The sequence below is a fragment of the Protopterus annectens genome, chromosome 4.part0 (assembly GCF_019279795.1).
Source record: "Protopterus annectens isolate FY-2018-M chromosome 4.part0, PAN1.0, whole genome shotgun sequence".
NCBI lineage: Eukaryota > Metazoa > Chordata > Ceratodontiformes > Protopteridae > Protopterus > Protopterus annectens.
This window is the reverse complement of record NC_056733.1, coordinates 342535096-342559609: the sequence shown is the minus strand read 5'-3', so window position 1 is coordinate 342559609 and position 24514 is coordinate 342535096. Positions and strand designations below refer to the sequence as shown.

The following is a 24514-nucleotide window of genomic DNA, read 5'->3' as shown; positions in this document are numbered from 1 at the left end:
ATTGCTACAACAGGAAGTGCTGCAAACCTGTCCTGAGACTTTTGTAACAGGTCTAGTTCTATTGGAGCAGAATCAGATACAAGAAATTTACTGCCAGTTTCTTCACCCTCAGGAGCCTGCATTACCAGTGCAAGCCTACTACTGCATGAAATTGCTGAGTGAAATAATGAATGCCTGGCTGTACCTTTGCCAGGCAGAAGCAGTGTGATATATTTAAGAAAAGGAAGAGCACTCTGTTTATTGCCTGGATTTGACTTATTTGACCTGACCAGCACTGCAAAAGAAATATGTTTTCCAGCTCTCTGGTCAGTCTTCACTTCAGAGCTCCAAATCTTGGAGGTTGCCAGTTGAGAAGTCTGCATAATGGGGATCATAAAAACTTCATCATAGTCTGACATGTTCTCCAAAATACATCTGTATCAAAACAGCACTATTCGCTATCACTTCTGGTAAAAACTCCACAAAAGAACAAGTAAATTCTTCAGTACTACCTGGTATAATTATAGATGACCAGCTGAAATTTTGCCACCATTTATCACGTGGTCAAACAAAAAAAAAAAAAAAACTCTTCAAAAACTAGGTACTTTATACAGAGTAAAAACCTACCACACTGACATATTCAGATATAGTAGTGTTTTTGGTTTATTTATGTTATTTGTATAAAATATATTAATTGGTTAATTGAATAGTAATTTTTTGTCACTGAAGGGTATTTAAGTGTTGGGATTATGGGTGTTTCTGATAAAGGCCATTTTCATGGCCGAAAATGCTTAAGCCTGTATTTGTGTCAATAAAAGGATGTTTTCTTTGGAATTCACCACTTGGCAGCTTTTGGAATTTATTGCAACACATTGCAAGTGCTTTTTTGTATATTCAGCTGTGAATCTTCACTTGTGCAGAGGTATATTTTCAGTTTGTTTTTCATTTCACAATATAATACCACACTAAAATTACTATGTTGTAATCCGTGGTGGTGCAGCGGTAGCATTGTTGCCTCACAGCAAGAGGTTCTCCCGTTCGATTCTCGGCTCGAGTGCAGGGAGTGCCTTCTGTGTGGAGTCTGCATGTCCTCCCCGTGGTTGGGTGGGTGTTCGAAAGACATGCGTAAATGGGCGTGCCTTCATTGAAGGTTGAACGTCGAGCTGGCACCTCGGCGTTCGTCAAAATCAATCATTAGCAGACCGGAGTTCCGCTGTGGCGACCCCTAACTGGGAAAAGCCGAAAGACAATAACAACAATAACTAAAATTACTATGTTGTGATCATTGTGTATACAACATGGCTATAGGAACTACAAGCAACCTATTTTAGGACAAAATGAAAAACAAGGAAGCAGGTATTTTTAATAAGAACCTCATCTTCTCTTACTGATAAAAAAATTCAGGACAGCTAATGAATGCTATTGTTTTAATGATGTTCTGTCTAGCTTAAACAAAAGTTTGTGTTTCTTTTACTGTGAATACAGACTAGTGGTCATATTTTGGTAAATGTCAATGATTTTTTTTCTTTGTTTTTCTCACAAATATAGTACAATATTGAGCATTGTATTAAATAAGCACATTGTGTGGTTCATAATTGTCACATACTTGCCATGATGAACAAACATCCTGCAGTTGATGGCAGCATAAAGAAAAATCAAGGAAAAGAGGTTATATTAAAGCATTAATGTATCATATCTTAATATTATTTCATCCATTTAAACTTGTTTCTTCCTTTTACCTGATTTTCTCAACAAAATAAATAATCTCAAAATGCAAGGGTATAGTCAGAAAGGGTCATGTTTCTCAACCTTATAACCAAGGTTTAAAAGAAATCTCACAGTACAGAATTAATTTTAAAATATTTTGTTGCAGTATAATTTCATCAAAAAGTATCACCACATAATGTCTCTCATAGTAAATTAATACATTTATCATAAATGTGCTTTTTACTTTTTCTGGAAGATTATGAAACTGGATTATTGGCGTTTTCTATTATTTAAATAATCTGTGATTTTGTACATCCTTAGCTTGGTGTAGTTTGATGGTACCACCATTTTTTCTTATTAAGAAAAAGGAAAATACACATTAAGCTAATCAAATTAATTTGTAAAAGAGCATGGATACAGTATGGGGCCTGTAGAATAAAACATTATAGGAGGCATAATTTCTTAGTCTTATGTGTGCTTCATTATCTATGGATGATCTGCAAAAGACTTGGTATGTGGGGGGCTAGGAAGATAATCAATGATCCCACTCACCCTGCCCATGGCAAGTACTTCCACCTTTCCTCAGGCAGGCAGTATCACAGCTTACACTGTAAAACATCTAGACCGAACAGCAGCTTCTTCCCCCATCCATAAGGCTGCTGAACTTGATTGCCAGGCATAACAGTGAATAATTAGATCAGTATGCCACTTGCTATGAAATCATCTATAATAATCACTCTGGCAAATTACTCAGTAACTGGTACAGATGGCCTGATTTCTTATGCTATTACCTCCTGAATGTGCAATAATCAGGAGTGAGTCAGCACTCCATACATGTGCAATATGAGCATCAGAATATATCATACTACGACTGATGAAGTGCAATATTCTAAGCAATCACAATGTGAAGTCATAATCTTGAGATACCTAGTATATACTAGTATAATATTGTCTAATGTCTTCCTGTCCAATTGTGATAATCTATTGTGTTGTTAATATTTTAATTATTACTGTATGTGCATTAGTCTTACCATCATTCAAACTATGTGTTCATTGTTATGTCTTGCATGGGGACCAAAGCAATATAATTTCATTCAAGTTTGCACTGCTGTGTATATCTGATAGACAAAGTTTACTTTGACTTGATTTGGAATGTAGTTTTATTTCATTACAATTTCTTTCCATTATTAAATGCCTCTGCATTAAGATTTACTTGATAAACAGTCTTTTCCCCATAAACATTTAAGCAAAATACAAAGTGTATGTAGAACTAAAAATCAGTGCAAGACCTTTACTAATGATTTTAGTAATGAAAGGCATCAGGCTGTCATAGTTTTATGTCTCTAAACTGAGTTTTCAGTGACATGTACACTGCATAAACAGGAGGGGTGCAGTTCAGGTAGATGTGAAATCAAATGGCATTTGAATCTAATGTCTAATGTGCCAGTCCTTAGCTAACCAGTAAAAGTTAACAAAGCATATTCATGGCAGAATAGCATGTCCTGAAAAACAAAAGGCATAAACAGTTTTAATTAAATGATTTTCACAGAAGCGATGTTCTCATACAGCTGTTGTAATTAAAATCACATACATACATACACAGCCATAATGAACTCCATTTTAGAGAAAAAAAAAGTGCTAGTGACAGACCTGGAAACTGTAATACCGCACTGACATCAATACATATTGAGTATTAGAACTTTAGAAGGTATGGCAAATAAATATTGCTGCCTTGTGCTAAAACCAACACCAGTCATATCCAAATAAGTTTCACAAATTAACAGCTAAAGACCAGACTTCTGAGCACTGGCTTCCCAAGATATAATCCACAATACTCTCTGCACACTGTCTTTTGGTATTATTTTTGCAAACAGTCATTATGAAATGGTTAAAACTAATTTGTATTTATATATTTTTTTCCATGAAGGATTAATAATACCTTTTTAGTTTGATTATCCCTCACTACCATTGTGGTAAAATACTGCCACCAGCCAAACTAATCTGGCATATCAAGGTCACAGTTGCTACACACTGTTAAAATGAACCAGCTGTACTATTAAACTATGGCAAATATATGTAAGTAGTCTGTATCTCTCTCTCTCTCTCTCAAAATGTAGTTAACAGACACATATAATTTTGTGTAGTTGCACTTGTATACATCAACGAGGAGCAATCCACAAGCTTCTCAGATTTAATAATGAAACTGTTTACTTAAACAATCCAGTAGTCCACTTTAAAAATTCAATATGCAAATATACTCATGCACAGATACATGAAAAATAAAGTCTGAATAGAGATATAACACAAGAAAACACTAAAAGCAAGCAGAGGCCCTTACTAGCATTAACTGTAGAGAACTGAAACCTCTCTACCTCTGACTTTTAAGTCCATTTTGGAGCTCAATAACACAGCCATGTAAAGTCCATGTAAATATTTTCTTCAATACTCACAGGCTTGATAAACTCCACTAAATATTCCAAGAGGACAGCACAGATTAAATGGACTAACTGTTCAGATTATTTTGAAAGACAGAAATAATTTACTTGAAAATAAATTACAGAGGGATGTCCTGCAAAGTGTCAGCACTGGGAGATATTCAATTATTTCATTTTTTTAAAACAAATCCATCCTTTCTGCATTAGTAAAATCATCCTGACCCCTTACCTTCTGGTGGGTCAAAGTTTCAAATCATAACAACTCCCCCTGAAGCACAGTTCTCATAAAATCAAAAAGTTGTAATCCCAAATAATGTAAAAGTTTTTGACAGGAAGTAGCAGTCTATGCGTTTGTACATGCGAGAAAGAGAAATATGTTTATTTTGCAAAGTTCTGCTGTACTTCTGCAGAGAAAAAATGCTTTTTTTCTCCAACCTTTCATATTTCATATCTTTTTTGCTGAATCTGTACTGAAGAAAAAAAAATGAGATTTTATACAGATAATGGCATAATGGTTAAGGTGTTTACCTCCCAGACACAGGATATATGGTTTGATTCTCACTTTTGAGGGAAATCGGCTCTAGGCTTAAAATGGTCCACAAGGGCAGCTAGCCTAGTACTTACCTATGAAACTATGGACATCTTTATTCAAAAGAACAAATGCAGGTCTTATACAGTTTTTTACAGTGGAGACAAATTATTCTTAATATGAGACCATGTCAATTTCATTACTATTCAAAGGGGTGAGTCAGATACCTTTATTTATTTGCATTCAACCTTCAGGTTTGGTAGGCTGAGTCACAAGGGTCTATATCCTTTCATGGTTTAGTTGCATACAACCAAATTGTACAAATGCAGATATATTACTCAGTTATATTACATCAACTAAACTTAGGAAAAAAAGCTGCAATATAAGTCCATTTCAGGTAAAAAAAACATTCATGAAGCAATCCAAATAAAAGAGAACTGCATTTTTGGATAACACAGCTATGCATTATATACATACACAGATATAGATAGATAGACAGCTAAGTAGATATTATACAGATATACAAATTCTATATATAATACACATGAAAAGAGCAGTGAATATTCAGTGACTTGTGTTGCGAGTACCATAACAGCCTTCAAGGGTTCTGACAGAGTAGGCAAACAAGTAGGCGGTTGATGAGACAAGATAATTAGGAAAATAACATGCAGGTGTTTTGCATAAATATGCAATAGTTTAACATTTTTCTAATTAAGAAAATTTGATTTTTCAGCTATATAAGTAGGATAGGAATTCCATAATCCAAATGCAGTCACAGAATAAGCGTTTACTGACCTTGCAATGTGATGTGATAGGACAGTAAGGGCTGATTTCAACTACATGGAAAGTCTAAGCAATAGAATGTGTGGCACATCTAAAGATGAGTAAAGAGAGGGTATAGGTCATTTGCTGATGCACTGAAAACATATTATTCTTTCAAGTGTAATAAAATAATGCTCCTGTTTTAGTGCTGAACATATGTAAGTCTGCAGATTTTGCTTAAAGAAATCCAAAGTCTTTAATTTTACTGGAAAATGGAGTACCTGTTTTTGGAAGACAGTGCACTAGTGTTTGAGTTAAGAAGTTTGTATTAGTAAACATTTTAAATCAATGGTGATTTGATTTTATAGTGCACAAAATTTGTTTAATAGCATTATAAATTTAAATATAGTGTGGTTAGTATGTAAACTAAAGGACAGTATGTGGTCTACCCAGGTTTATATTTGTAATGTGCAATTTGTTGCATATGGGCGCCATCTTAACTGGAATGGATATATGTCAATTTATGAATACTAGCTTCCTCTGAATACAAGTAAGAGACTTTAGTTTGTAATAAGTATAACTGACAGCAGCCATGTTAAGAATATTAATGTTATATTTGAAGTTTTTCAGTACCTCAGTATAATTTATTTTCTATCCACAGAGCTATAATAATCTTCTTAAAAGGGAAATTTTGCTGAATTTATATAGCTGTGAATATAAAGTGAGGACAGAGGTGGCCCAAATCATAATCATTATGGCACACTGTAAAAAGTGGAAGAATTGAAGTATGGTATGGAAAGATTACATAAAAAACATTTGGCAACACCCCACATTCATGGATAAAAGAATGCCTATAGATTTATAAGATACACCATACATTGATCAGTTACACTACAGTGACGATGAAATAGTGGCAAACCACTTTGCAGCTAAGCCAAGATAAAGGACAAATTATTATCCCAGGGATAAAAGTTCAGCAGGGGATACTCCAGGGTCATTGTTTGTCACTGCTGCTCTTTTGTCTTGCCCTTAACTTATAAAGTCTAGTAATGTAATATCTACTTAACAGATTAGATCATGGTTACAATTTGGCTCCCAAATAACAACAAAGTGTAAAGACTTGTCTTCTTTTGTGGACAATTTAATTAGTATAGTTGATCAGATGAGAAGCTCAAAGCACAACTGTAAGTGGTTAAAACGTTCTCAGATGATATAAGAATGCCATTTGGTCATGATAAATAAGCAAAAGCAACATTTAAAGTAAAAAAGCTGCTAATATCACTCCAGGACAGGGGTGTGATATAAAGGAACTTGAGCAAGAGAGAGTATATAAATATTTGAGAAATGATGAAGGATTGACAATAAAACATGCAAAAAAAAAATCAGTAAGAAATATTTTAGAAGACTAGAATTAATGCTCAAAACAGACCTGACATCTAAGAATAAAGTTCAAGCTATAAAGTAATTTGCTCTTCCTGTTCTAACTTACAGTTTCAGGATGACTGATTTACCCTAAAAGGTATTGGATCAGTTAGACAGGAAAACAAGAAACATGCTTCACTTTTATTAAATGATATATAAAAATCAGTGTATACCAAAATTATATATTCTTCATTCCAAAGGACGTATGGGCTGCCTCAGAACTGGTTACATGCATAGATATGCAATTGTAGGACTGTATACATATCTGCTGACCTTACCATATTCAAACATAGTGAAAGTTTTAATACATGAAGAGAACATATCTAAGATGACGTTCCTGCTTAGTTTAGCAGAAGCATATCTGTGTCAAGCAGGAATGGAAACCAAAGCAGAAGTAGACAAAAATCAGTCATCAACTGAATGGGCCAAAAAGCAAAATAAAGAATATAAGGAGAATGATCAGATAAGAAGGCAAGAAATGTGGAAAAGACATAAATATAGTTGCAAGTTCAAAAAATTCCTGAAACAACCTCATATCAATCAGGATCTGATGCAGGAATGGTTGCAGACAGGTTAATTTAAACCAAAAGATGAAAGGTTAATACTAGCTGCCCAGAAGAGTGGGCTTCCTACACACAATGGTTTACAAAGTCCATTGAACATGTGGGAGAAACAGATAAATGCAGGTTCTGTAAAATATATCTGGAAACAGTCACACATCTTGTTGCTGGGTGTTATACACTATTGGTAGATGGTCTGTTTAGTTTGTTTGTGTCTTTCAGCTTTTCCCGGTTAGGGGTCGCCACAGTCAAACTCCGGTCCGCTAATGATTGGCAGTAGATTTTTACGTGCTGAGTTGCCGGCCCTGACGCACAACCTTCAATGAAGGTACGCCCATTCACGCATGTCTCCACACAGAAGACGCTCTAGCTGAGAATCGAACAGGACAACGTCTTACCGTGAGGCGACAACGCTACCGCAGCACCACCACTGGTCTGTTTAGTGAACGGCATAATAATAGGACACGACTGTTGCATTAGGGATTGTGCAAACATTATAATACTGAAGCAGCTGAGAAGCACTGGTAACATGAGCCACAAAGCATTATAGATAATGATGACGTTTATATCACATGTGATCACCAGTTACCAACAGTTTAAATAACAGATGTGAGAAAACCAGATATAGTTATCCATGAAAAGAAGACAAAAGTAGCATTACTCATTGAAATTGCTACACCCAGTGATTCCAGTATCTTACATACAGAGAGATACCAAGCCGTCAAATACCAGGGTTTGCAGACAGAAACAAGGGCAATGTGGAAGCAGTTCCAATAATAACAGGAGCAATGGGTCTCATAAAAACATAATTTACAGTGTTATTTAGATATGCTACTGATACATGCAGCTCAGTATGAACCGCAAAAGCAGTCAGTTCTGGGCACATTGTGGCTGCTGTGAAGAACACTTTTGGCTAACATCAAAGACTGAAAAAATATTAATTTCAAGAACTTTGATCATACCTTGACTTAGGAACAGGGTGCATTCCTGTCATGGTAATAGAAAAAGTTTATACCATGCCAGGGTGCAGCATTACGGTGCTCAGGTTTTAGTTAAAAAAAAAAAAATATATATATATATATATTTACTTTTTAACTGTAGCACGCAACTGCTACAGTTTAGACCAAACATGGAGTACCACAGCACTCATATTTGACCAGAAACACAGTGTCAGCTTTTAAAGGCCAGTACTGCATTAAAGAGAGATCGGGATTGGCTGATCACCCCCCAACACTTTGCAACTGGGGCAGTAGTTCCTCTCTCCCACCCTAGCTATGCTATTTGTACTAGGCAGACCATTACAAGCCAAAATCCAATATTCAAAAGTTGTCACCAGCATCAGGAAGGGGAAAACAAGATAGACCATGGAAAACCTTGTGGCTGCCTTCCAGTTATTTAGATTTACCTTGCTTGACATGTTGTGGACATTTGTTATAGAGGCAGGGGATATTTTAGGATATGACTCCATCATGCCAACATGTGTTATCTCTCAGAATTCCTGTTATGAGGTCAAAAGAGATTGGATCTTTCATGGTTTCAAAGGCTGCTCACAGAAGAGTCTATAAGTGACTGAGTACAGAGACAGGGTTGTTAGTCTGTCCTGGTAACTAAGATTTGTGAAACTACTGATCTTTGTAGTTATGAATCTCTGAGGTCACCCCAGCATACCTCTCAACCTCCTAGTATAAGAAATTTGGAGTTGCTAGATTAACAGGTTTTACATTAGCATGCATTTCCTGAAATTTATGAAGTCTGAACTTCAAATGTTTTTCATTATTTAGTGATATCAACCCCCAATGGTGTCTCAGAAAACCACACACATTTTATGAGGCAAACATCTGGACATTCTGCCACCCCAGATCATCTAGAAACCTGTTACTTAATTTAGTCACTTCCTCCAAATTTATTGCAGTGGAGCTTTAACCTGTTAGGCTGTGTTTAAATGCATGATGGTAATTTAAACAGTAAGGCAAAGTTTGAAAACACAAAAAAGAAATTATCTGTATAATTTGGGGCCAGAATGAGGAGAGAAAAGGAGAGAGGCATGGGGGTTACAGGGTGCTACTATGTATAGGGCGTCTCCATGATATCCTATGCTTAACTCCACTGTCACTTAAAGCAAGCCTTGTTGATTGCAGTTTGATGTCTGAAGAGTATATATTCAGTAAAGTGGCTATAATAAGTGGATATGTACTGTTGCAGTCTGTAGATGACAGTGAATGATCCCATATGTTGTTTGATCATACGTAATGGTCAGTGACCTACTATAATACAGCCACACCCATTCAGTGGCTTCCTGCACCCCCCCCCCCATTTTGAAGTCACTAGCTGTCATTGGTCCCAAGCAAATCTAAAACTATCATTTACTGAAAATTCAATATTCATTGTTTGGGATACCACGACAAATGTAAAAGATAACTGATGAATATGTGTATTTGTTGTAGATCAATAATAAAAAAATAACGTAAAGCCTAATTTTGACAATTGTGTGTATCCATTTTTTGTTTGAGGGTTGGTCTGCTTCTGTACAAGGGAGCTTTTTACATGAGGCACCTGAAGTACTTATTTAAAATGTAGAGGGGGTGCTCATGGGCTTCTGTGCAATTTGAGAGAGAGACTCTATTTAGAACCTATGGTCTAGATATTCTTATCATCAAAGCTTTGCATGTATAGGAACACATAATTTATAAGGTTGTAGTGAAACAAAGAAGCCTTAACATTCTTCAACAAAACTAGTAAAATATATACTTCTTTGGTTATTAGAATTACAAACATAACAGAAATGTTTGCTGAATACTAAGTAAGACAATACTATTTTACACACTATGATTTCACTCTGCAGTTGTATTCTACTGTTAAATAGCTCACTAAAAGATTTAATATCATAAAGCAGTCTATCTACATAAAACAACTGCATAATGTATGTGATCTGACAAAGATCCCTACTATTCTGAATCAAATCCCTGTACTTACTTCTGCTACTCTTCAGCTTACCCTACCATGACTCAAAGATATTTCTAAAATCCTTCCAACTCTGTCCCAACCACCTATCTATACTTCCTCTTTACATTCCCCACACATTGCACCAAACCTATGTAATATTGCCCCTCGGCTTTATTCCAAATATGGGCTGATTAACTGAACTTCAAATCAAACCAAATAAAATTAAGTGCAAAAATCCTGTCCAAAAAACAAGTATACATAATTCCCCAATATAATAAAATACTTCTAGAAGGAGATATGCACCCTAATCCTGGCCTCACCTATTACAATGAACACAAAGATAATTCTCTCCCACACAGTGTTGTACCCACCAAGAGCCAGTCCCTAGACCTGGTCATTTCATTTTTCCTGCAATAAATGTTAGAAGGTGTGACAATAGGAAGTACTGCCAGCCATCCCAGGAGAAATAGGAAAGTGGATTGGTAAAATATGTCACCACAGCTAGCTGGATTTTTGTAAATAATTACATGCCATTTGTATATCAAACTGATTTGTACAGATGCTTGTGCTGAAAATGTATTTTAAGGTTTGCTTGTGTTAAAATGTATCAACAGTGTGCCCTACTGGAAGGAAAAGAGATATGTATGCATTATTGTAACTGTTTAAATGTATATATTGTAACAGCATACACTGGAAGTGAAGAGGTTAATCTTAATTCACCTGACTTTGCAAAATAATCTTGAAATTAAATTACTTTATGGGTTAAGCCATAAAGATGTTATCCACAGTCTTGAGTGGAGACAGAGACACAATGTCTGTGCTGGAGAATAGTGGTAGCTCCTGTAGGAAGAGTGAAATGGTTTTATGGTTTGACTTCCAACAGCTACACCACATCTGAGCAAAGCTCTATCTGTGTGTATGGTAACACATAGGTGCTAAAACCATGATAGCTTCTAGTGATGGGGGATATTGTGGGAAACAGAGTTAGATGACCAGGTATGTGTATAATGTCATTTGGTACAGATGACCAGATGTGCGTGATGTTATTCTGTACAGAAATAATGTTTTAATATTAGAGGAGACTGAAGTCTCAGCAGCATTCTGTATTCTGTCTTGAATATAACAACAGGGAACACTCACCCATTTACCTTGTTCTATTCAGTAAGTAAGAACAGTAATTATTTTAGTCAATTAGGAATAGATAATCAGACAAGCTAAATACTGTTTTTCTACAACTGTATGAAACTGTTCATCAGTGTTATTTTTAATATAACCTGTGACTGAAACTCTGTTTTTTTCTATGAAGAGATATTTAGTATTTTCTTGTTCTTTTATTATTTATTATTAAATATAATTAAACTTTTCTTTCTGGCTGGTCCTTTTTTAGAAAATATTTAAGCTTTGAGAGTATTTCCATATATTTATTTTGTGATAACTCTGGTCACTCCTGAAAGCCTTGCTGTTTGGTCAGCATTACCATTTGTATTAATATTAATTTCACTCAGTATAATTGTGTACCCTTGTAAGAACCTTAAAGTAGATGGAAGGGGTTCTGGTGGCAGTGGTAACTACCTTATAGTCTGGGCAGAAAGGAGCACAGTGTGCCAGGCTTTCCCAGGTGTGTGTGTGTATGTGTGTGTGTGTGTGTGTGTGTGTGTGTGTGTGTGTGTGTGTGTGTGTGTGTGTGTGTGTGTGTGTGTAAATCAAATCTTAAAGAGTATGTGTGTCAGACTCAACTCTGAGCTGTGTCAGTGGGGAGTCTTACTGGAGGTCTGGACAGGTATAGAGAGGAACTAGCCCCCGGACTGAGCATGTTCCCTGGGTACTCTAAAGAAAATGTGTGCTTGATGTGGAGAGGTCTGCATCTGGAAATACTGAGTGTATCTACTTGTATTCCAAGTGAACGTCCCTCTCCAGTGTCAGTGGTGAGGATTCAGGCTCCTTGATTTCTGACCCAGTGTGGGGATGTTTCAGAAGCATAAGAAATAAAACTGCTGAACTACATGCATGGATAAACCAGCATATGCCTGATGTTCTCCCTGTAAGTGAAATGGCTTAAACCCAGCATAAATGGCTCCAAAGATATACCTCCTGGCTATAATGTCATCCATAATGACAGTATACAGAGCAAAGGTGATGGTGTTGCTTTAATATTTCTCAATACCTACCACATTTCCCTTTACAACAAACCAACACCAAAAGTCAGTTCAGGAGAGCTTCTTATTGCTTTCCTCAAAGTAAAACAATTATAAACAAATATGTATTGCTGTCCTCTATATCCCCCCTGGCAACAATACAGTTATACTGGAAGATATCCTACATTGGATATCCACAACATTTCCACTAGAAAAAATACTACTAGGTGAAGTGAATGCCAGTTAGTTGGACATAAGCTCTATGGTGTCACACAACTAGTTAATAGCCTCACACATTACAGCAAGACATCAAATTCCCTATTAGACTGGATCCTAGCAAATACTACACCACAGGTACAATGTCAGAATCTCTCAGTGATCATCTTCCAATCTATACAAACACACATCTTCACATCCAGTTAAACAGCATATTTATAAAGCAACACGCAACCTTACCAAGTTTAACCCAGAAATGTTCATTACTACACCATCATCTATTAACTGGAACTTCCTAAAAATCTTCCCCTTAGATGATGCTGTAAATGAATTCAATACAACTTTTTCAAAATATCCTAAATAGTCTTGCAAATCCCAGAAGGAACAGACTGAAAACAATGAAATTTGGCTACCTAAAAAGAGTAGATGGCTAATGCAGGACAGAAAAAAAGCATGGAAAGAATGGAAAAAATATTAAACACATTTCAATATCTTGAAAACTTCAGAATGCTTCCCAGTCATACTAAAAATCAAATAAATGAAAACAAAAGAATATGCTATGATAACTTTCAGAATAATAGTAAACACAACCCAAAAAATTTGGACATATATTAAAGAAATCTTACATTGCAGCCAAACATTCAACCCAAACCCATCTCCTAATAACTCATTAGTTGAAACTGCAGTACAGATCAACTCTTATTTTATAAACAGTATAGCATGTCTAACCAAGGATTCCTCAACATCTAATCTCAACCCTGCCCAACAGCCACATATCGACACATCCACTTTCACCTTCAAACCTGTGCCCACATCCTATATGAAACTACTCTTAAACAAACTTAAACCATGCTCTTCTTCAGCTGATGACCTTCCAAATGAGTACCAAAAAATATGAGCCAATAGCATTGCCTATCCTGTCTCAATACTTATAAATAGGTCAATCGAGGAATCCCACATTCCCTCTCTATGGAAAAAGTCACACATGATCCCGCTGAACAAAGACGGAAATTTTAGAGACATTAATAACTTTAGACCTATAGCAATCTTCTCTCTCCTTGCCAAAATACTTGAAAATGTATTCAAAAACAATTGCTAGACTATCTTCTGCAGGAAGAACTCCTGTCCCCTACACAACATGGCTTCCGTCCTTCCCATAGTACTAGCACTGCCCTTCTAACCTGTATAGATAATGTCAATAAAGTTACAGATACTAGTCTCTTCCCTATTTCTGGACTTTTCTAAATCCTTTGACACAGTTTGTCACAGCAAACTTCTACTTCAAATGTCATCACTAGGTCTCTCTCAGTCTACCCTTCTGTGGTTAAAAAGCTACCTATCCAATAGGTATCCATCAGTAAAATGGAACTCCATGCCCTCTCCTTACGTAACACTAACTCAACAGTGTACCACAAGGCAATATCCATGGTTCCCTCCTCTTTAACATTTTTACCAACATCCTCTATACTTCCACACAACATGCCACCCTAACACAATATGCAGATGATTCCACTCTCATCTGCACATCTGACAGCATGATAAACTTCCAAAAATTTACTCAAAAAGCTTTAACAACCACTGAGAAATGGCTTTATAACTCACAACTCATGTTCAACACAAAGATGACCAAACTACTACTTTTTTACCCCAAATCCTTCTCTAATGAAGAAACAAAATGTTAAGTCCTCTCTCTTAAAAATACAACTGAAGCCACTTCTCATAGAAAATTCTTATGGGTAACAGTGGATGATAATCCTACATTTGACCTGCATATACAAAATTGCATATAAAAATTCATCAAAAACTAGAGATGCTTTACAGAGCCAAAAACTTTCTCACCGATGCAACTAAAACTCCTCTAGTCACTTATCTCCTCCCCCACTCTTTTTTATCGCACTGTTATCCTTACTAACCCCCAGGCTTCACAAAAATTTAAACTTAAATAATGCTATAACAAAGTTGCTAAATTTGCAGCAAATACCCCTTTCAGAACCCACCACTGTATAGCACTAAAAAGCTTAAATAGGTTAGAACTGCCTCATCAACTAACATATACACAGCTTACCATCTATAAAATTATCCAGCATCCATCTGCCTGTCCAATACTAGAAACCATTCTATACAACTATGTTCCCAGTCAGTCGTTGCAATCCAGTAACCAAAAATTTCTGTCTGTCTACAAGTCTAGCAAATTTGCTGAGCATTTTCTGTAATTGTACAAGGTTGCTAAGGCCTGTAATTGCTTACCTGTATCCATCAGGTCAACACACTCCCTCCTATCTTTCAAAACCACTCTGAAATACTTCCTATGTAAAATCTGGCTCTATTGCTCAAAACCAGGATAAACTATATCCCTAAATGTGAACAAGTACCTCTTCATTCCTTATACCTCCTTACGCTCCCTTTTTCACTTACTTCCTTACTGCTATCAAATTCCTTTCCTTTTCTCACTAATATACCATAAGCCTGTTTTCCCCTCATTTCATATTGCAATGCCTGTTTGTATTTGACTAAATTACCTTTAATTTCTCTACAAACTATATAACATTTCTCTTAATAGTAAATTATTGTCATATAACTTGCATCGATTCTTATAGGTTCATAGGTAGGTAATAGGCTATCTGCCCAAGGGCATTTATAAGCCTAGCCAGAGTGTGTCGGCTTTTGCTGCCCCATTGATTAATTAACTGATCCTCTGTCAAGCAGAGCCAATGAAGTGATCCAGGGGTGTATTTTCTGTTACCCATCCACTCGTCAAGGTTTCTCTTGTAGAGTGTTAGTGAGGGGCTCTGCCTGATGTAATGTGGAATTTTGTTCCAAAGCATGGGGAGTCTCTGTGACAGGAATCTATCCCTCCAGCATGTTCTGTTTATTGTTGTGGCGAGGTTTAGTTCACTAAGTGTGTGGCTTGCAGTGACTTAGATTTCTTTAGGTGGAGCATGTCCATCAATTCTGAGTTGGACATGGCTTTGTAAGTCAGGAAGAGATCACCTCTGAGTAAGCGATATGCCACTGAGTACAGCCGGAGTTTTTTCAGTCGGGCTGCATAGGACATATGTTTGAGAATAGTAATCCTCTTGGTGAGGTACTTTTGTGGTCTTTCCAGCTGTTGGAAGTTGCTTGTGAGGTACATCCCAAATGGGGCACTGTACTCTATGATGGGTCTAATGAGTGACTAGTAGAAGGGCACTATAACCTCTTTATTTCTAGATGTGAACCCTTTAGTAATTATATGGGCCACATAGAAGGATTTCCTAACTACTTTGGCAACATGATTGTCAAAGGAGAGATTACTATCTACCTGGGTCGCAAGATCTCTTATTAACTCTTCTGTATTAAGGGGGCTGCCACCTATGTGGTAATTCGTGGGTGTTTTGTTTTTCCCAAACGGGTATTATTTTATATATAATACATTTAATTTACAAATAAACTGAATTCAAAGCTTCAGGGTCATTTAATTATTAAAAACGTAATGTAATAGTTATTTTAATAATAACTTTTTATTTTCAGATGGTTCATTCATTTTTTTGCATTAAATTGTTTGGTATTTATATTTAATTTCACACAAATTCAATGCATCAAATTCTTATTAGTTATTTTTTAAAATAATGTTTTTTAAAATAATGTTTTTTATACAAGTATTCTATGAACCAAATGTACTTAATATCTGTCTTTCTTAAGACAAGTAAACTGAGGGTAATGACATTAAGTTACTGTTTAATTGGATTATTGTTCTATTGTTTCATTATTTTATTGCATTAATTGGTTTATTATGATGGTTATAAAAGGAGAGCATTTGGTATGTAGCAGGATGTATGTTTTTGGTTCTGACGAAAATATTCGAAAAAGCAGTTTTTTGGAGTGCAGTGTTAGACTGGTGTGTTATTAAAGTTGTTTTATTCAACTTCGTTGTTTCAAGTCTTGGACCCTTATTTGGCTTCTCTAGAGCGGAACTTGGTTGCTTTCTAGTTGTGGTTTTTTTCGTTCTTCATCTCCTTTGTGGTTCATTATTAAAAACGTAAACATTTGACTGCAACTTAAATTTATTTATTTACTGACATTTGATTACCAGGAAAGTCCAATTGGGTAGAAGCCCATTTTTAGCGGAGGCCCTCAGAGAAAAACTCCAAATTACTGCAAAACATTTTAAGAACAATAATTACAATCTTCAAAAATAAAACAAAAACATCTGCAGTCTAAGTATTTATAACAAATTAGACATAATATAAAAACATTGGTTAAGCACAGCAATGGTTATTATTTTATATATTGATAGTTACCCGCGATGGTGGTGCTGCGGTAACGTTGTCACCTCACAGTAAGACGCTGTCCGGTTCGATTCTCAGCTAGAGCGTCTTCTGCGTGGAGACATGCGTGAATGGGCGTACCTTCGTTGAAGGCTGTGCGTCAGGCCTGGCAAGCCGGTACGTAAAAATCAACTGCCAATCATTAGCGGACCGGAGTTCCATTGTGGCGACCCCCTAACCGGGAAAAGCCGAAAGACACAAACAATTTTATATATTGATAGTTACTACATTTTTAAGTTCACACTACAAATTTGTTGATGGCAGTTGAACCAAGTGTGCATTTTATTATTCAACAGAGATGATTAAGCAAAATAAAACAAGAAACGTGATGCACAGAGAACCACAGGTGTCTTATAAAATTTAGAGCACACACAGTATACAACTATGACAGCATGGATACAATAAAAGAGCACATCACTTTCTATTCCATTCAAGAAAAGGAATGAAAACAACATAATACAAAATAAATAAAGATGAAGGGCAGACAGTGTGAGTCACAACAGAGAATAAAAAATATTAACAAAACCTCTACTGTAGTTAAATAAACAATGCCTGTTTGTGTGGTGAAATTGACAGCAGGCATCTTCAGGAAGGAAGAAATACAGCTGATGGGAAACCTCAGACTACCATATGCTGATAATGGATACTGAAAGGGGCCACAGCGAAACACAGATGATAATGTTTGATGCCTTAAATGAGCTGGCTTCAGATAATTAAGCAGTAACTGTCAACCTCTGGAATACATGAGGATCAATTTCCACTCGTGGGGATTCATAATTTGTCTACTCAACACATCTGCTAAGGGTTCTGTGCTCCTGGCAGAAACCTTACCTGAAAGATTTAGCTGTAAACTGAGAGCAGTCTCCCACAAAATCATTGTGTCTGCATAGAGATAAGTCGTTCCCCCTTGCTTGTTGATGTGCTACCTGGCAGTTAATGTTTGTTCTGTTTGGATCAGCACCCAGCAGCACTGGAAGAAGTAAGTCATTGAAGGCTATCAGTGATGCAAGTGGACTATGCTAACATCTCCTTCAAGTTGATGTGTAGATGTTCAGGAGTCTGGCTGGGCTTGCGTGTTTGTGTCCATTTCCTAGGTAGATGAGCTCCCAAACTTGTCTGAGGAGCATCTGTCGTTAAAATCTGACTGCGCCTCATAGCCGGGTCTGGAGAGGTCCCCTTTGTTTGGAATTTGACATTCCTGAATTGCCTGCCACAAAAATTCCTTGCGGATACGGAATTGTTATTTGGATGACGGTCTCCCGGAATCTTGGCGGTGCTGTGTCCACCATTCTTCGAGAGATGCCATTTGGCAGCAACTCACTCATCTGCTGAGTTTGGCATTGGGAGGTACTCAGAGATACGAGATGCCATGAACCTGAGGCTTGAAGGACTTGTGCTTGCGGTCAGCCACTGGACTGATGAGTCAACTGGTGGAGTAAAAGAAGGATTCTTTTTGTTTGTCCGGGGTCAAAAAGGATATCTGGGATGCTGTATTCAGTCTCACACCCAGAAAGCTTTGTGTCGCAGAGGGTGCTTTAGACTGGACTTTATTTGGATTTAAAGCTCTACCCCAGGCATCTTAACATATGGCATCACGTACTGTAAATGATGGAAGAGGTTGAGATCACTGGCCTTTGGGCGGTGATCAGGCAATCGTTCGAATAAGGATAAATCTGTATTCCTATAACTATGAAGAAAGCTGCCACTGGAGTCAGGGCAACCTTGATGAACACTACTGAAGCGCAGTAAATAAGGCAAAGACGTACGCAGGGCTGATAGTAATGAAGTCCCAGCCCAGCGCCCAGATACTTTCCTGCGGCTTTGGGCGCGATAGGAACATGAAGGTAAGCCTCTTTGAGATCCAGAGTCACCATCCAGTGATCTTTGTGGCAGCAGAGGTAGAAGCTGTTTGTAGCATTAACAGTACGAACTTGAATGTCTAGATATAATATTGAGGATGGATAAATCCAAAAATTGATCTATGCGTGTTTCATAACATTTGGTACTGAAACGGGCTAGAGAATGAAATGCTAGGCCCACTTCTGGCGGAAGAACCGTTTGTAATAGCCCCTATTTGAAATGGTAAAGAAGATTTGCCCGGCGCGGGCATACAGTTGGTCTTTGCTGTGAGGAGGCGATCCGGCACGCTCTACTAGAAAGGAGACTGAAGGTGTGGAAATAGAAACTTGCGACTTCTGGTGGCCTTCGGTATCCAATACCTATTTTATTGGGTAATCGGCATCCAATTACCGCCCGAAGGTGCTATGCTTCCTACGCAAAGGTGCCATGCCAGAGCAAAAGGAAGGATGCGGCGGCTTTGAAAAGAAGTGAGTCGTTAGACACCTGTTCGAGAAAGGACTGGCACCTGCTCGCACCCACGAAGGTTGTGCCGGGTGAACTCCCTGTTCTAAACCTGAAAGAACTCTGAGCTCTTAACTACCAATCTGAATCTACCCCTGGACTGAGAATACCAGAAGAAAGATGAATCCACTAGCTTAACTTGGGCCAATTCCTAGCTAAACTTCGGAGGCTGAACTTGCAAAAAAATCGCCATACCAGCCTGCATGAACTTATGCTGCACCTATATTCCTTCAAGGCGATTCCCACAGGCTGAACTGAAACAACACGTCGAAAGACTGCAAAGACATCCAAAATCAACGATAATACAACGTAGTGAGATGAGATTCTGATCCTTTAACGAAAGGCATACCCTGCGAAGAACCGAAACTGTGGCGACTACGCCTCGTCGAAGACCTGCCGACATCAAAACAACACGCTATTGATGAATGCTTACCCGCTGGTTCAGGGAAGCATGCACCAAATCTTGCAACATTTTACACTCAATGCCGCTAAACTGAAACATCCACCTTGAAGGGCTAATTGTGAGAAAAGAAGTTTTTGGTATTTCAGCAAACTGAAACTGGCAGATTTCGACTATCGCGCATAGCTAAAGGTGAAAAGATGGCTAAGCCGACTAACTTTCCCCATCCTATCTGAAACTCTAGAAAGCATAATACTAATCCCGAAGACGGTTTTTACAAAACAGAAGGCCTTGACACCCCTTCCAGATTACTGACTAATGGTTTCTGGGTCGCCATACAGAATCTTGTAAAGATATTTATGAGCCTCAGGCACATAATACCTATCCGGTTTAACAGAATTTGCAGGAGGCAGAGAATCAGGCATGAAACCTCTGCAAGCACATCTTCACAACATCCAGAACAGAGGGTATAGCCGAACCTATACCTGGGGTAACAGCAAGCACTCCTAAGCCTTTTCCTAGGAATCGAAAGTCCTGGCCATGCCACTTAAAATGTTTCCTCACTTAAGATGAAGTGTATACTGAAAAGAAAAATCCTCTGGAGAGAAGCAGAAGGAGTCTGGAGATCATCTGCATCGGAATCTCAGAATATGAGGAGAATACTCCTGCAAATTCTTCAGCTGAGAACTCTGAAATATTGAAAAAGCAGTTTTGGAGTGCAGTGTTAGACTGGTGTGTTATTAAAGTTGTTTTATTCAACTTCGTTGTTTCAAGTCTTGGACCCTTATTTGGCTTCTCTAGAGCGGAACTTGGTTGCTTTCTAGTTGTGGTTTTTTTCGTTCTTCATCTCCTTTGTGGTTAATTATTAAAAACGTAAACATTTGACTGCAACTTAAATTTATTTATTTACTGACATTTGATTACCAGGAAAGTCCGATTGGGTAGAAGCCCATTTTTAGCGGAGGCCCTCAGAGAAAAACTCCAAATTACTACAAAACATTTTAAGAACAATAATTACAATCTTCAAAAATAAAACAAAAACAAATGCAGTCTAAGTATTTATAACAAATTAGACATAATATAAAAACATTGGTTAAGCACAGCAATGGTTATTATTTTATATATTGATATTTACCCGCGATCGTGGTGCTGCGGTAGCGTTGTCGCCTCACAGTAAGACGCTGTCCAGTTCGATTCTCAGCTAAAGCATCTTCTGAGTGGAGACATGCGTGAATGGGCGTACCTTCATTGAAGGTTGTGCATCAGGCCTGGCAAGCCTGTATGTAAAAATCAACTGCCAATCATAGCGGACCGGAGTTCTGCTGTGGCGACCCCTAACCGGGAAAAGCCGAAAGACACAAACAATTTTATATATTGATAGTTACTACATTTTTAAGTTCACACTACAAAATTGTTGATGGCAGTTGAATCAAGTGTGCATTTTATTATTCAACAGAGATGATTAAGCAAAATAAAACAAGAAACGTGATGCACAGAGAACCACAGGTGTCTTATAAAATTTAGAGGCACACACAGTATACAACTATGACAGCATGGATACAATAAAAGAATACATCACTTTCTATTCCATTCAAGAAAAGGAATGAAAACAACATAATACAAAATAAATAAAGATGAAGGGCAGACAGTGTGAGTCACAACAGAGAATAAAAAATATTAACAAAACCTCTACTGTAGTTAAATAAACAATGCCTGTTTGTGCAGTGAAATTGACAGCAGGCATCTTCAGGAAGGAAGGAATACAGCTGATGGGAAACCTCAGACTACCATATGCTGATAATGGATACTGAAAGGGGCCACAGCGAAACACAGAGGATAATGTTTGATGCCTTAAAGGAGCTGGCTTCAGATAATTAAGCAATAACTGACAATGTGGTGTGGTATATTGAATGTTTACCCATGGTTGGTGAGGTTTAATCACGAGGGTGAAGCCCGAGTGATTAAATAAAGCCAACCGTGGGCAAATTTCAATATACCACAACCACGGAGTCGGTCATTGCTATTATACAATGAAATTACTTAAGAAAAAAAATACTTTTCCTAAATCATGTCTTTGTATAACAGCGCATTACTGATCTTCTGCAGCTGGTGGTATACTGCTTCCTTGTGTTGATGTACTGGGCATGCATATGGGACTTGCGTTCCCACGCATACCCAGTACATCAATGCTTTGGAAGGGAAGCAACTGAGAAAAAAAAAGTCTCCATTGCTCCGTTTTTGTTTTCTTTTTTTTTTCTTTCTTTTTTTAATTGAAAAAAAAATTTAGGGAAGTTTAGAAGTAGGAGAGAGACAGCATGGAAGAAATACAAGGGATATCAGATGTGTGTGTTAATTTTAAATAACATACCTGATTTCTTCTAGTATTTTGTCCAAGTTGCCTCTCTGGTATGTTCAGAGTCAGGGCTAAAGATTTTATTTTTATTTTTTAAGAAATAAAAATAAAATTTAAACCTTTTTCCGTTGGTATATTGTGGGATTTACAATGAGCACACTGGTTGGGCTGACCAATCAGCGTGCATGTTTTCGAATATTAATGGGGGGGTCATTGTATAATTAGCATTAATTACTGCTAGAGCTAAAAACATCTTGTACTGAGATTTTCCAGTGGCAAGTGAAAGACATCTGGAAGCTGACAGGCATCTGGAAACAGGTGATCACCAAGCAGTGTAGTTCACCCACCAGTTTAACTATAGAAATGCACCAAATACACTTAGGATTCCACACTTTACGAAGGCAGATTTTACAAAAAGAGTCATTGCTTTAGTTATGCTCCTGCAAAAAAAGGCATAGCAGTGGTACAGAAAAGCAATGAAGGTACATTAGAAATGGCTTCTCGCTGCTATTTCATGGTCTGTAATTACAATGCTCAGAATATCAGTGTGTGAAGTCTAAATCAAGGAGAATATATACCAAGTCCAAATTTGTTGTATCTTATAATATTATTCTTACTCCAAGGCTGTGAGGTCTCAGTTATAAGTCTCAGTTATAAGTAGTGAGGGTGGCAGAGTTGATAAAATCCACTCACATAAAAACGTTTTGATGTATATTACTCAAACCACTTTCATGCTTTTGTTTTTGTTTTGTTTTTCCTAGAGCATAGGAAGTGAGGTTTGAAATTCACAGTTTCTTATTTAAGTCATATTTTCAAAGTGTCAGGAATCACAAAGTTGTGTGTCTCACTATGTGGGCCAATAAAACTATCATCTCAAAAACAGCAAACCTTTGAGTGAGACAAACGTGTAAATGAAGGAAAAAAGAAAAATATGAAAGTGCTTCTCAAAAAATGGTAGTGAGATTAAAAGGTAAGGGGAATGAGATACATTTTGCAGCAAATTGAATAAAAGCATCTCATGGAGCTGTTAATTACTTCCATACTACATAAAATGCCATACTAAGCAGACTGAAGAAAGTACCTCATGATATTGGCAATCACTATCTCACCACATAAAAAGCCTTAGTATAATTTTCTCATAGACAAAGCAGAAAATGATTGCTTTAGATGACCCTCTTCAATTTTGTTTCAGCTTCAACCCTCTTTTCATGACATGAGAGGTAACATGTAGATAAGGAGAGCATATATGTGATGTACCCAGACATTTAAACAGATATAAAAGTACACAATGTATTATATTTTTGTATTTGTTATATAGATAAAGACTCAACTAGGTACTGAAAGTAAACAGCCTTAATTTCACACTGATATAAATCATGGGGATTCCATTCACTTGACTGAAAACTCACTTCACTGAAAATGAAATTACTAGGATCACTTCACTGAAAGTTCACTTCACTGCAAACTCACTTGACTGAAACTCATTTCACTGAAAGTTATATATGGCCTTTTCCCCACTGTAGTGTGATCCTGGAGTTAGTATACATATACATATATATATACATATATACATATATATATATATATATATATATATATATATATATATATATAGCAAGGGGGTGTGGGAGGTAAAGCCCCCCACATATATTAATTATATATTGTCTTTTGGAAACTGTTCTTTATTTGACTTGTAAGTATCACTCTGTATAGTGTACAATGTTTAAAATGTGGGGGGGCTGCACCCCCCCACACCCCCCTTACTATACTAACTCCAGGATCACACTAAAGTGGGGAAAAAAGGCCATATAACTTTCAGTGAAGTTTTCAGTGAAATGAGTTTTCAGTGAAGTGAACTTTCAGTGAAGTGATCCTAGTAATTTCATTTTCAGTGAAGTGAGTTTTCAATCAAGTCTATGGAATCCATATCATGGTCATATATTAGAAAAACAATAGAAATGCCTTCACTTCTCAAGAAGGGACTTATTTCAGCTATCCAGAATGTCTTGTTATTATATAGAATATCCTGGTCAATATCAAATATTCTGTGGGGCTGGCAATACAGAGACAATGCCCTTAAAGGATGAAATAAACTGTCAGTAAACAGTATTGATGTTTTATTTACAAAGATACAACTACTAATACAATGTTATATAAGCATGTTTTTGAAAACGTTGCATTCCCTTTTAGGAAAACAATTAATATTTAGGAAACAAGTAGAAAGAAGGAAGACAAAATGTTAAGAAGAAGGATTTAAGAAAAGCAGTCATCTATCAAAGGCCCAAACTGGGGAAAGGATAGTCAACTTATTCAGGAAGAGAGAGGGTGAAACCTTTTGCAGATATATGAGAGATTAAGAAAAATGAAGGGAAGAGTAATAAAGATGAACAAAAAAATGGGAGCAA

The 24514-nt window shown here is 37.0% G+C and overlaps 1 protein-coding gene across 3 annotated transcripts in view; it reads right to left on the bottom strand.

Annotated features, from left to right (window-relative positions):
• The window catches only part of AIFM3 (apoptosis inducing factor mitochondria associated 3), a 667943-nt gene that overhangs the window by 21967 nt on the left and 621462 nt on the right, over positions 1 to 24514 (bottom strand). For 2 of the 3 annotated variants that reach the window (XM_044068314.1, XM_044068316.1), the window contains one exon: positions 1586 to 1606. The exons of the other annotated variant lie outside the window; for it this stretch is intronic. In XM_044068314.1, the coding sequence (XP_043924249.1) occupies positions 1586 to 1606 (21 nt within the window). The remainder of the gene's footprint in view (positions 1 to 1585; positions 1607 to 24514) is intronic. 3 annotated transcript variants of the gene reach the window in all.